This window comes from Triplophysa dalaica, chromosome 13, assembly GCF_015846415.1.
Source record: "Triplophysa dalaica isolate WHDGS20190420 chromosome 13, ASM1584641v1, whole genome shotgun sequence".
Taxonomy (NCBI): Eukaryota; Metazoa; Chordata; class Actinopteri; order Cypriniformes; family Nemacheilidae; genus Triplophysa; species Triplophysa dalaica.
In genome coordinates this window covers 18,689,386-18,703,841 of record NC_079554.1, presented here as the reverse complement: position 1 = coordinate 18,703,841, position 14,456 = coordinate 18,689,386, and the positions used below count along the sequence as shown (strand labels likewise).

General features: G+C 36.6%; 1 protein-coding gene across 1 annotated transcript; it reads left to right on the top strand.

Annotated features, from left to right (window-relative positions):
• The first annotated feature begins 568 nt into the window (after nt 1-568).
• On the top strand, nt 569-5,799 carry smpdl3a (sphingomyelin phosphodiesterase acid like 3A). Its single transcript, XM_056764347.1, has 8 exons — nt 569-763; nt 2,171-2,384; nt 2,654-2,798; nt 2,863-2,959; nt 3,416-3,579; nt 3,734-3,914; nt 4,448-4,572; nt 4,919-5,799. Exons 1-8 carry the CDS (start codon nt 673-675, stop codon nt 5,231-5,233), a joined length of 1,332 nt encoding a protein of 443 aa, XP_056620325.1. The 5' UTR covers nt 569-672; the 3' UTR covers nt 5,234-5,799.
• Nucleotides 5,800-14,456: the final 8,657 nt, after the last annotated feature.

The following is a 14,456-nucleotide window of genomic DNA, read 5'->3' as shown; positions in this document are numbered from 1 at the left end:
TTTAATAGAAGAATGGATGATTTTTGAAGATGAACTCACAGTAACATATATCAGATGTTTCACGGATAGATTTGAGCTTTGTAATCCTTTCAGTTTTTAATTTAATGGTTTCCAAGCCACACAAAAAACACCCCAAAAACATAAACCCACTCTAAGAAATACCTTAAAACAACAGAACCCCATTATAGACAGTCAGTTCAATTTAATGGTTATAGTGGGGATTGTGTTGGTTTTGATAGTTAATGGTCTCTGTGGGTCTCTACTGGTGTTTGGTTGAGTTGTTTTAATGGGACATTATCTGGCAGATGTGATAATAAACACTATGAAATACTACTGAAATAAGACCCAAAACATAAAATACTGGTTGTATTGGTTGAACTGGTAAATTGCACCTGATTTATAATGTTATTTGCAAAAGATCCCTTTAGAATTTGCATTGTTTTTTCCAGCAGCCTGTTCACTTACTGACTTGAAAAATGACCCAACGTGTGCTAAATATACAAAGCAAACATTAAAATGTATTAAATCGTGCATCCATGAGGCTTTAGATTTGTATAACATCCAATCTGTGCGCGTAACCGCAGAAGGTCACGTGAGCGCGGCTGTTTTTCCTGTTTTAGTTTACCCGAGTGAGGTTGAATAACACAAACAGAAAGCCACGAAGCTTTCAACATGGTTTTACTCGTTACTTTGGGTTTGTTCGGTGTGTTGTTTCTGCAGGTTTCAGCTGCGCCGGTGAATGAGATGAAACACCTGCGACAATGTAAGTGTTACAGATCAGCTGTTACATGTGGAGCATGTGTCGGCTTGTGTTCGTGCGTCTGCCCTGCTGCACCCTGACACATTGTTTGTATTGGCATTTGCATTTTCTGTTGCTGTAATTGTGGTTGTTCAGTTGTGGAGCTCACGTTGTTTCTTATGTATTTACAATAAATCAGTGTCGCACATGTGCATTGTAAACGTAGCCTAACGTAAATAGGCTTGCCTATGTTGTTTGGAAAGACCCCAGACGTCTTTTATTAAAAGTATTTATAATTATGATTTTCCCACATTTTATGATCACACAATCTAGTTTCATAATTCACTTTTGTACGAGAGGAGCTAAGGGATTGTTCACCCACCGCAATTTCGGCTGCCGAAAATGGCATTATCGGTTTCGGCCGAAATATCTGGCGCCTGTGTTCGGGCTCACTACAGCTGTTATCAAATGAAGATTATGGAAGTTCGCCATAAAAACGGCCGAAACTAATACATTTAACAAGGACAGCTCGAAACCAGAGGACAGAAAATGACACGCAAACTCTGTGTGATGCGCGACTGCGACTGCGCATTTTCTCGTGCGTGTTTTGACCCCGAACTTTAAACGCAACAAACTCTTTAGATGTGAATGATCAGCGGCACGATCTGTCAGTAAGTGATGATGTAGATCCCGTGGACCGTCATCCGGCAGGTGCTGACATCACTTGAGCTTATTTTATGCCTGTTTACATGAACTGCCCCTCTGTGGTGGGGTATTTCATAAAAATGATTATGCACAATTTATAGATTTCTTTTATTAGCAAAAGAGCTGCTGAGTTTGACTATAACTAGACTACTGATATGCATATGATAATTCCAGAATAATTATAATATTACAATGTTTAGATGTTTGGTAAAACAAAGTTATATCTCCTTTTTTGTGGTTTTAGTAATCATGACAATGAAATCAATTTCTAAAAAGTAATTTTCGTTTTTCGGCCAAGTGCCTTCAAAAAATTCTGTTTCGATTTTAGCCAGCATATTTTATTTCGGTGCATATTCATCCTTATGTCATACCAGACCTTTTTACTTTCTTTATGCCTTAAAAACCGGTATTATATGACCCAAAACACAAAAGATATTTTAAAGATATTGGTATCCCACCAGTTTGGCTCCATTGTCTAACATTTTATACACTCAAAACCACTTTCACATTTCTCATAGTCTTCTTTTGGTATATACAGGTTTTAAAAGACACGAGGCTGAATAAATGACAGATTTAAAAAAAATTGGTCAACCATTTAAATATTCCTATCTTGTCTTGTCGTGTTAACTTGTTTCCACTATGAATAATGTTGCTTTACTTGTGTTACTTTGGTTCATGGGATATTTTATATCATTGTTACATTTTAACCATCATTTTAAATCCCAGGTAAATTCTGGCATATCTCAGACTTGCACTTGGATCCGACCTATCATGTCACGGAAGACCATACCAAGGTGTGCTTTTCCTCCAAGGGCATTCCTGCGTTGGACCCTGGAGAGTTTGGAGATTTCTTGTGTGATTCCCCATACCAACTTATTCTTTCGGCATTAGATTACATGAAACAAGCGGACATACAGCCCGAGTTCATTATCTGGACTGGGTAGGATAATACAATACAAATATAAATATCTTATGGGTTTATTTTCTGTGCATTCACATGATTTCTGTTTTATATTTTAGTATTTAAATTCAAAATGTGTTATTTCTGCATCACTAGTGGTATTAACGTCAATAATAAATATTTAATTTAGCATTGGGTAAGTAGCACAAGGGTCATGGCTTCGAGGGAACGCAAGTACTGAAAAGAGTCACTTCGGATAAAGTATCCGCCCAATTGTATAAATGGATACACTATGTTCTCTTCTGCAGAGACAGCCCTCCACATGTCCCCAAAGAGAAGCTGTCTACCGACGTAGTCATCAATGTTATTGCCAATATGACTCACACCATACAGCAGTACTTCCCCAACTTGTCGGTTTACCCTGCCCTTGGCAACCATGACTTCTGGCCACAGGTATAAATGTGCACAGGATATCAACTAGTTGTCTTTTTTACCTAAAAGCATCAATTATTTTCAGGATCAGTTACCAACATCTGAAAATACGATTTATGATGCAGTAGCCAAGCTCTGGTACCCTTGGTTAAGCCCAGCAGCTGTGCCTACTTTGCTTAGAGGTACATGCTAAAAAATACACAATACTTACTTATACATACTGTACTGTACACATTTAAAGGTTATGCTACTATATGAGATCAAACCTCAGTATGCCCGTCACCTAAACTGGTCAGGCAAGTTGACTTTTTACAAAACTGACCAGGTAAGCATGAGCATGTGCAGGCTTGTTAACAGGGATAGTCAATTACAAAAAAAACTTTAATCTTTTCCTCACCCTAATGTCATTTTAAACCTGTCATCCTTCAGCAGAAACACAAAAGATATTTTGAAGAACGTTGGTGACAAGGCGAACATTGCCTCCCATTGACTTCTATTGTGTGGACACAAAACCACGGAGACATTTCTCAAAATATCTTCGTTTGCGTTCTGCACAAAAGAGTCATGTACAGATTTTAAACAACATGAGGGTGAAAACATGAATTTAAAAGTAATTTTATATCACGTGTGTGTTTAAGGTGGCTTTTACTCCCATGTGATCAAACCCGGTCTACGTCTGATGAGTCTGAACACAAACCTGTACTACAGTCCTAATAAAGTGACCGTGAATGTGAGTGACCCCGCCGGGCAGTTTCAATGGCTGGAGGAAACGCTGGAATTGTCGAGGAAGAACCTTGAGAAAGTGAGACCTGAGAGGAATTTTAATGCATCACAGGGTGCCATTTAATATCAGACTGTAAATGACCATATGCATAGTAGTACGGCCGTGTAAGTGATGTCAGCGTTTATGCGAGGTGACATGGGAGTATCATTTATCTCTCTTCTCTTCCTCTGAGGTCTACGTAATCGCTCACGTCCCGATTGGATACCTTCCTTTCGCCACAAATACGACAGCCATCCGAGAAAACCACAACGAACGACTGGTGAAGATATTTCGCAACTACAGTGACGTCATTCAAGGTCAATTTTACGGCCACACTCATCGAGACAGTATAATGGTTCTGCTGGATCAGCAAGGTAACAACTGTTTGACCCGTGTGCTTTTTTAAGAGAATATAATTCTAGAATATAAATATAAAAGGTGCAATGTGCAATTTTTTGGAGGATCCACTGACTGAAATGCAATCTAATACTCATAACTATGTCTTCAGAGGTGTATAAAGACTTTACATAATGAAGTGTTTTTATTATGTTTTTATTACCTTAGAATGAGCTATTTCTATGTACATACACCGCGTGGTCCCCTTACATGGAATTTGGCTTGTTGTTTGTACATTAGCATTAAATGGACAAACTGCTCTACATATTGTGTTTTTATATACTTCTTCGGGAAGAAGCAAAAACTTGACGACATCTTAGTCATGTGTCAGCCATCATAGTGCTTCGAAAGGGAGGAGGAGGGGTTGAGTGAGCCGTTGGTTGCAATTCGCAACCTCACCACTAGATGCTGCTAAATTTCATACACTGGTCACTATACCTTGTTTTTCCCCAGAAGAATGCATGTCATAATGAAATTAAAAGTTAATTCATATATTTAACGTTTATTCAAGGGGAACCTGTGAACTCTATATTCGTCACATCTGCTGTTACACCTATCAAAAGTCAGCTAGAACCGTATTCAAACAACCCTGCTGTCCGCGCGTATCTGTACAACCCACAGGATTATGGTTTATTGGTAAGTGTCCACTTTGTTTTACTGCTAGCATATTTATTTAAGAATCATAAGTACCTTTAATATCCAACGTGTGTCTTCTGAATAAATATTGTATTGAGTTTTTTGAAGCCACATGTTGTATTGAGTTGTTTAAAGATAAGTGTTTCGGCTTCATTCTTATAGATTAGAAAATGGGATTTGGTTTAAAAGATCATTACCACACCACGTCTCTTCCTCTTCCTAAAACACTTTCTGAAAATGTCATGCTGGTGTCAGTTCTTATTACAGGGTGTGTTTTAGTCTAAGTGTCATCTGCCTCTTTCTTCACATCACTTCTAATAAAACCCCTCTCTCTTTTCATCTAAAGGATATTTGGCAGTTCTATTTAAATCTCACCGAAGCCAACATGGAGAAAAGGTCAGAATGGAAGCTGGAATACACCATGACCGAAGCGTTTGATATCGAGGACATTCAGCCCCGCAGCTTGCATGAACTTGCCCTTAGGTTAGCGCAGCCACAGAGCAAGGCCTTTGTGAAGTATTTTAACCATTTCATGGTGAGTTATGACATGAGAATCACATGTGATGGGTACTGCCAGACGACTCAGGTTTGTTCTGTGCAGTTTTTAGATAAGGAGTCATACTCAAAGTGTATTGTGAAAGCAGGCGGAAAAGTGGATTGAACTATGGAGTTGAAACTCGTTATTTGCAATTGTAATGTTGTTTCCCAAAAGATTCTCACTTCCGTACACACGGCATTTTGTTTAATGTGGTTTAAAAAACAGCAATTCCCATTTTTGTACTAAAGTTGGTAAGTAACAGACATTCAACATTACAATAATAATAATACATTTGCATATTTCTACCAGCAGATTTTCACTATACAAGAATAATAGAGATAAAAAATAAAACAATTTAAATGTTTTTTTATATTTTTTACTTTGTATTATTGCATGTTTAAAAGTGTATTTTCTTTTTCTTGAATTTGGGGAATGTATGACTTGTTCTTGACAGATTTTAATCAGATTTTTTTAGGTTTCAAGTACACATTACAAATCTCGCTGTCTTGAAATTATTGTAATACATTTTTATATAAGTACTGTTTAAATCTTGATCATTTTAGAGATCTGTTTAATAATTAAAAGTCTGCTGCTAAAAATGAAGAAAAAAAGATAAAATGCTTTGATTTAACAGGACCAGTTAACTGTGAAATTGCAACCTCCTTTGCACAATAAAACATTAAAGTTTACTTTGTTGTTCATTATATAACAAAATATTTCACTATTCACTGGAAAAACCCAACTAGTTGGAATTTACTTATTTTTTGTGTTCATTTACTTAAGTGCAAAAATTTGACACGAAAAAGTAAATTTACACACAAAAAAGTTTTTTTTAGAGTACTACACCAGCTGTCTGGCCACCTGCTAATAACACCAAGCATTACCGGCTCCAAACTACATCCTTTATTATTTGCACTAGTTAGGGGGTCAGCTATCCTCTGTCTCTGTACACCACTGAGGCCCCAGACCCCTCACAGATCTACTGTCTGCCCGGTGCCTCCACTGAGAGCTTATGAAAAGTTCCCTCTTTCATTTGTCTGGACTTCAAGCCTATGTGGTCATTGGCTTTTAAGTGCTACACTTAATGACTCACAATAGTTTGTGGGAAGGATCGAGGAGATGAAAAGCATCGACACAGAGATTAAAATGGGCGCCATGGTAACTCTGGCAAGTTGCAATAACGACAGGCTTCGATGCTCTAATGAACGTGAATCAGTGCTTTGCCAATCGTGTTCCCCGTAGAGACTCGTCTGTAACTGGGACGGGTCAATATTTGCCCAACTCTTGAGGAAGGATGGTTTTGTCCAACACGGGCCTGGCGGGGCTGGTGCTGAGGTGGGCCAAAGTTTGACAGATGCATAAATCTAGAAGAGTTTTGTGTCCCTTTTTGGGTTGGCGAATGGAAGATGTTGCTCTTGCCTGCAGTGCACGTAGCGTTCGTAAACAAATACTGAAATGTTTTTTTTTTTTTTTGCTGAAATGAAAATATTAGAAATGTAAAAATAAGTGTGTTATTCATGGATGCAATACATTAATTCATGTTCACATCTTATAAATTTAACAATGGAAACCTTGCAGAATCCGTTCCATGGTGCGAGTGTCGAACATCCATTTCTGTAAAGATGTGAAAGCGTATAATCATAACAAATTACCCGCAGGCCGATTAGCTAGTTATTGCTGTCACATATATTCAGGAGGGCTGGCAGTTCCATGTCTACTTTAAGAGTTAAAGAGCTGTAACAGGGAAGGTCAATGTTAGAATCGGGCACGGGTCAGCTAAGAACTGATTACAGGGCCTCATTATGCCCGAGTAAGTAAACGCTCATCAGAGTCAAAGCATTGCTTTGATGAACCTGCTTAACCTACTGCACTATTTAAGCTGTGGATTACTGTAATGATTGTGTAACCATGGCAGCCCCCGGGGATTCGGCATTCGTGGAATATGCTGGTTAAATTTACGAGCGGAATGAACGTTCTTTGAAAAGCGAGGAATATTTCTGCTCGATTGGGTTAAGAAATTGTTTGAGGACCTGATTTTTTTATATAGCTGGGCCTAGACCTTAACATCTTTCTAGCCAAAATATTTATATATTTTTCTAAATACAGTATTTTAAAATGAACTAAAAATTAATCCGAATTACAGACGAGGTCACTACTATCCCGATTATTTCTCCTAGACATCACTGAGATTAAATGGAAACATTTGCTTAAGGTGTTCAGATATTTCTGACCCATAAAGAGTCTAAGATAAGATCTCAACCGAGCTGAAATCAATGAAAAGTCCATATTGTTAATGATTTCAATATGAACTCAAACATTTATCCAACAATCAAATTCAACAAAATCCAGATTATTTCCTTATGAAATAAACATTCATGTACATCTCTATACAGTATCTCTAATGTATTTTAACAATTGTTTAATTTGTTTCGGTTGTAAATCTCCTATAATACCATAATATATGTCACCGACTGTTATGTTGTGAACTATTAGAATTTGCATGTACTGTAAGCATTAGCATGCAGCTTCATAACCCTTTATTATCCTCTTTAATTACTTTTGAGTTTAAATAAATAGCGTAGTTAAAATTGATTGGCCTATTACTAAACTTTTAAGCTACATTTAAAGACTGCTGTGTCAGCTTTAGCTGTGTATTCCGTGGCGTTTTGTGACTTTTCGAATGTGACTTTTGCCCAAGGGGGTTGTGATCAATTTAAGCTGAACACACAGAAAATGCAATGTCATCTGGGAACCTTTGGCACCCTTTTTATGTGTATACAAACCATACCAATATTTATTTTGCATACCGGGGCAGAATGTAAATAGTGATGCACCTGTACAGAACTATCTGCATTGGCCTGAGAAGAAACTCATTTACTATATAAATAAATGTCACTCAATCATTCAAACGTTACACAGAAAGTTGTACATGCCATTTTTTGTCTATTTTTTAACCTCATTTTTTAAATTGTTCTAATTTAATCCAACATTTTCCTCCACACATTCTCTGTTCAGTGATTTACAAATGATTTGCTTAATGATTCAACAAATTATTAATGAAAACCCAGTTCAAAACTGTTATTCATTTGAAGATCACTACTCCTTTGAAATTAAAATCTTAAAATACTTTTCCAAGGCCATTGTCCTGTTCTTCCCCTTAACTGTGTTCTATTACACGTATGGAAGCAATTCGATTTCACTGTACAGTACAATTAAATTAGGACAGAGAGGCAACTAGTAAGTCCCACAGCAGTCTTTATTTTTTATAGAATCAATCTGTTTTTATATATTTCATCAATAGTGTGAAAGAAGAACTTTTACTGACTTAGCTAAAGCTTAAATTACATATGTTAGTTTAATATAAATTAAATTGTAAATGGAAAGTGGCTGTCAAAGCAAAATGTTGTATAGCCAACTAAAGCTACAATGCTCACGATTTGTGTATTGATATCTGTGTGATGAAATGAATAGGCCCTTTTCACAATGTTGTAACTAACTTCCGCCTTTTCGCAAAGCAGTGTATCATAACATCTGCCTTGCAACAAGAAGAAGAAGAACTTCCGTTTTGCCGTCGCGCTGGAATTTTCAAAACAGTGATAAAAAACCGACAGAACACGTATTCAAGTATTTATCCTAGCAACTTCGCTAACACAAAAAGAAAACAAAACGCTTATCTTCATAATCAAACAGGTACTGTTCAACGAAGAATTTGTATTCTTTATCTAGCTTTGGTCTTGTCGTAAACTAAAACTAGTTTGGAAGATGTTATACATCATCTAGCCGTATTTGTGGCAGCTTTGCAACGTATTTGGTTAACTCCATCATGAGGCGCTAGCGGAAGTAACGCTACACTGCTTAGCGGCAGAACGGAAGATGTGTGACGTCATGTGAAAAGGGCCTATTTAAATGCCCATTGACTGGATTTAGAAATTCCACATTTCCTATAAACACAGATCTGATTTTGAATGTACAATACTAGGAAAATACTTTAAAGTCGGCGATGTTTTTTTTCTTAGCAATTAAAAATTAGGTTTTGCAAACAAAATGGAGACAGATTTGTAATCCAGTATGCAATCTGTCAACCATTGCACCCCCGACCTCGCGCCATTTCTCGTGACAGGAAGTGAATTGAGATCATTTCGAGGGGTGGATGTCAACGTTTTTGATTAAAGATTACAAGAGCAAAATAATAAAATAAAAAACAAAACAATAATAAATAACATTAATAATACTGCAACACTGTTAATCAATTTGAATTGTGATTTTTTTTATTTCATGGTGACTTTAATGGTTGTCTTTCATGATTGGGTAACGAAAGCACTGCGTGATTTCCCTCGTACCGTCAGAACGTGACTTGTGGCCTTTTTGATTATGAAAACCCTGCAAAGACAAAAATCACTTCCTCATCTTTTTTCATTTCTTTGTTGTTTTTGTCGAGTTCAATGCAGAAGTTTGCATTCAGAAACGGTCTAATCGTTTAACATATTCTGACCACAGATCAGTGACTGTTAAAATGTATGTACAGGAAAAAGTTTCAATCTGAAAACTGAGGAACATTTCTCTTTGGGAAGTTTTAGTGTAGCTTCTCTTTCTGTTGTGTTTCATCTATGCCATTAAAAAGGCATAGCCTACATGCTTTGTTGGCAGCATTGTGTTATCTTTGGAGTCATACCATGGTTCATCCAGAACTGGAGTTGTGTTAGAGTCCATTTAGATTATGCAAACGTTTCGACATAATGAAGTCAGGCAAAGTTAAAAACACACAGAAGCAGGCAATAAGCAAACAAATCCAAACAAGGGGAATAATTGAATTGTCAAAAGGTCCATGCACAAAAAAAGGCAGTGAAAACTGGCAATACTGGTTCCCTTAAAGCACATGGCTAAGAAAGTCACAAACGGGAAGTTTGTCTTAAACTCAGGTCAAAGCTCCCCCTGGTGGAGCCATGAACTGCTTTATGGGCTGAGGGGTTAAAGTGTTTCAATAATCGTATTATTCTGTTACAGTATACAGTATGTATACACATCACCCTCATTTTAATCGTGATATCAGGCTTAGACGATGCTTGTGCCAGTCATTTGAAAGACTTTTGTTTTCAATGGTAGAAATGTGTCTGGATAAGAACTGAACATTTTATAAGACCGTGGGTTTCTGCCTGGACAACTCAGTACAATGCGTTACAAAGAATGGCTGAAGAAAAGTGAATTGATCAATTATTGAGTGGTTTTCTAAAGGGGGTAGACTATCAAAAGAATTTCAAAAGGGTCACAAAAGGTCAGCTTACATCATCCAAGATGTTTATGTATTTGTTTCTTTAGTCGAAAAGAAATGAAGGTTCTTGACGCGCATCGCAGAACAGAGCAAGGCGAGCATTTGTGTTTATAAAGCATATACATTTTTTTTTTTTTAAGAAAAGGACTCATCGTTTCACTAGATAAGACCTTTATTCATTGTCTGGTATCGTTTAAAGCCCTTTGAAGCTGCACTGAAATTGTCATTTTTGACCTTCAACCGTTTGGAGTCCATTGAAGTCCACTATATGGAGAGAAATCCTGGAATGTTTCCATCAAAAACCTTAATTTCTTTTAGACTAAAGAAAATAAACTACCCTAATTACAAAGTATTTTTTACTCCTTTAGTATGCCAGTATTAGTGTTTTATTGCTCAATGAAAAGTTTTAGGAACATTGGCTGACATACTGAGTCATTGAAGTAAAAAGTCAAGAAGTTATAAAACAGTCTGACTATATTGGGCCTATTTGTTTCCTATAGACTCACACAGTGCAGATAGAGTGTTTCAATACTGCCACCTCCCGGTGAAGAACACTTATTACAAGCGTTTTCAGTTTATTCATTTGCATGGCAGACATCCAATAGATCTGGGGCATAATTAAACTAATGCATACCATCACAAGGTTAATAAATATAGCAAGATATTGTAATTCTATCACTGGTTACTTCAGTTTAAAAATTAATTAAAATAAATGAAGCAGTTTACACTCTTAAACATGTTTTTCCTACATGTTGGGTTAAAAAAAATTTAGATACTGGGTTGTTTTAACACATCGTTGGGTCAAATTAAGGTGAATTTAACCCAACTGTTGAGTTTGTCCATACTTGACCCAATGATGAGTTGAAAAACCCCAACATTTTGGATTCTATATTCTGTTTAAAGTGAACTCTTAAATAAGTTTAATCAAAATTCAAGCGTATTAATGAAAAGCCAATTCTTCGATTCTGAATTTTGTTGAACATTCACTGTAATTTTTTTAATAGCAACGAATCGATTTATGAGTCATTTTATCCCATTATTTTACATTTTTTTAATCTTTTTACATCATTTCAATTTATCAATATTGGGTTATTCATTTTTATCATTAATTTCAGCAGCTCACCACTTGCCAAAATCTAAAAGGCAGCAAAAAGCGTTTTTTTTAAGGGCTTCAATGTATTACACTTACTATACGGGTTCCATATGGTGACTGTAAAATATTAAGCCAGAAAACCACACATGCGTGCAATAATTAGATGTGACATTACTTGTCAACAAACGATCAGCATTTTGGGTACAGACCAGCTTTTTACACCCTATTTATCACAAGTGTTGTAATTGAACCCATTGCACCACTGCAAGTCTGCCCAGATGTCACTATTAGGAGAAATGGCTGATGTCACTGCTAGAAGGCAAGTATCCATCTGGCGTGTTATTTATCATAGATTATGTAAAGTCTCGCTCAGAATATAACCCAGCAAGCATATTAGCTGATGCTGCCAGTGCAGCGCAGGTCATCTGAATTTTGGGCAATCCCAGGGGTTCTTGAACCTCATCCATTTGTTAATGTTATCTTATTGCTGGTGTATTCACACCAATGGCATGTTAACTGTTAATTAAAAAAGGTTTCTTATTATTGTGAGTGAGAGATATTGTGGAGTATTATTTGTTTGTTTGTTACAGAGACTTTGGTTGGCCGAGGGCATGCCCACATCCACCATCTGGTCTGCACGATAAGCTCTTGGACATTGCCTTGATGTGTACGGTTTAATCGCACCAGTGGTTTTCGTCCATACGCTGTTTTTGGTTTGGTGAGAGGTTTCATGTTCTCAAAGCATTTCTTTTATTCAGTAAGTGTGATAGAGTGCATGGCAGAACCTTCTAGAATATCACTTACATCAAAATCTCATCTGGTTTTTGTAGACTGAAGTAGTTCTTGTTTCTTCTGGGTGTACTTTAATTTCAAATGCCCTTTCATATTTGTGAACAGTATTGACCTTGAATGTTATAGTGATTACTCGGGAATTAAATTACATTAAACAAATGGGATGGTTATATAAAATCAATGAGGCCTATTCGAATGAGACAGTGATGTAAATATGTGTTCAAATATGGTTTGTGTCAGGATTGACAGAATGCAGAATTGATTTCAATAAATCATTGAACAAGAAGAATTAAAAATAAATGCAGAAGGCATTTCAAAGAAATGCAAATAACGTATGTGTCCACACAAGAGTTCACCAAATGCTACTGTAAATGTGAAAGATCAGAAATATTAAAATATTCATAATATTACATTGTTTATCTGATATATTGTATATGTGCTCTTTTTCATAAAGAATAATTAATTGTTATTTCACTTGCTAGTGCAAAATAACATTCCCTTTTATCATTATTTATTAAGCAAAATGTCCTGTGGGGCTAATTTATAACATATTTCTTAAATAAAGAATCTCAAACAGCTATTATTCAAGCATCAAAAGCTCCTACACTGTAAAAGTGATATAAGATATTTAGTCTCTTTTTAAGGAGAAAAATATACGAATCAAGTAAGTTTATGGTAAAAACAAGCAAAACAAATTGCCCAATGGGGTTTGAAAAATAAACTTGAGTTAGGTACTTGAGAAAAAGGTCAAACTCACCCCATTGGCAGATTTTTTGCTTGTTTTTACCATAAACTTACTTGATTCTTATATTATTTTTCATATAACAAGACTAAATATCTTAGGCCGCTTTTCTTGTCGAGTAATTGTATATTGTTTTAAGAAGTTTTAGACGTTTTTTACAAAAAACAATACGAACATGCTTAGAAAGAATGTATTTTTTTACAGTATACAAATTCTTTGGGTGAAAGGGCGCTGTCCATGTATTCCAGTGCTGAAAGTTTGAAAGACACTTAGGCCATGGATTGAGTCGTTTTGTGGAAGTATGTGCATTTGTTTTGTTGCCCATGTCTTATTAAATTTAAGAGTTTTGCCCCAAAATAACATCTTGCATTAAGCAGATAAAAAATAAAAATCACATAAAAAATCACCATCAAAATCATGATGGTTATGGCCCTTTAGAAAAGGTAATTTTAGATGGAGTAGTTCCTCTAAGACAAACACTGCATTGTACTAAAACCTTAAATCATCTTTCAAGGTTTTTGAGGTATTACACTACAATAGAGCCTAAATCATTTATTTTGCTATTTGTAAAATTAGATTATGGTTATCTATACAAAAACACCATCAATTCCGGACAAGGCTGCAGACCCATTTCAAGTGACAGCTGCTCTTCCGCAACAAAGGTAATTTCGAATGCAAGCAGGTCCCTGCATTTGATTTTTTTAACATCTCCCTGAGTGCTGAATGTAATTATCATCCCTCCATCTAGAGTCCCCTGGGAGCCCTTCCCCCACCACGCTCAGCTGTGACCGGCTCTCGGCCCTTTCGGCCCTCCCCCCTCCTGAACATGTGACATTATCCTCACTGTCCCGGGCTGTGTGTCCGCACCCACCACCAGCAGCACCAAGCCAGCTGTACGCCTTCCATAATCTCCACACAATGTCTGATCCAGGGTCTCTGACACTCCAAACAAAAGTAATATAACATATGTGAATAATGTTACCATTAACCATTAAAAAAGCCTTGTTACTGTGATTGCCATTTTGAAATCATAGCCACAGGATAGACACAGGCAATAAACCACAGATGGTCTTTGAATGTCTTTTAGTGTGTGTGTGCATGCTGTTGTGATATGTGGATGTATCTCTATTTAAAATGTAACCTGTTTGTATTTACAGGTTTCAGTATGACTGGGTGCGTCACAAAGCGTGTTATGAATATGCATTTTACCTCCAAGAGGGAAAACACGTCTCTTTCACTTTTTGGGGGAATAGTTAGTGTAATCTCTACACCACAGATTATGACGGAATGAATTCACAAACCTGAATACACAGCCCTGCCTTGTGCCGGAGGGTCAGACCAGAGGACCCTAAGGGCACATCTCTTAAGCACAGTGCCCTACCATTACAAACCGAGTTCAACCTTAAGAAAAAAGGTTTAAAAAAATCCTAATAAATTCATGAAATGAATA

Coding starts and splice junctions, on each gene's coding strand:
- smpdl3a (XM_056764347.1), top strand. CDS start 673: ATGGTTTTACTCGTTACTTTGGGTTTGTTCGGTGTGTTGTTTCTGCAG. Junction 764..2,170: donor GATGAAACACCTGCGACAAT/GTAAGTGTTACA, acceptor TTTAAATCCCAG/GTAAATTCTGGCATATCTCA. Junction 4,573..4,918: donor CACAGGATTATGGTTTATTG/GTAAGTGTCCAC, acceptor TTTCATCTAAAG/GATATTTGGCAGTTCTATTT.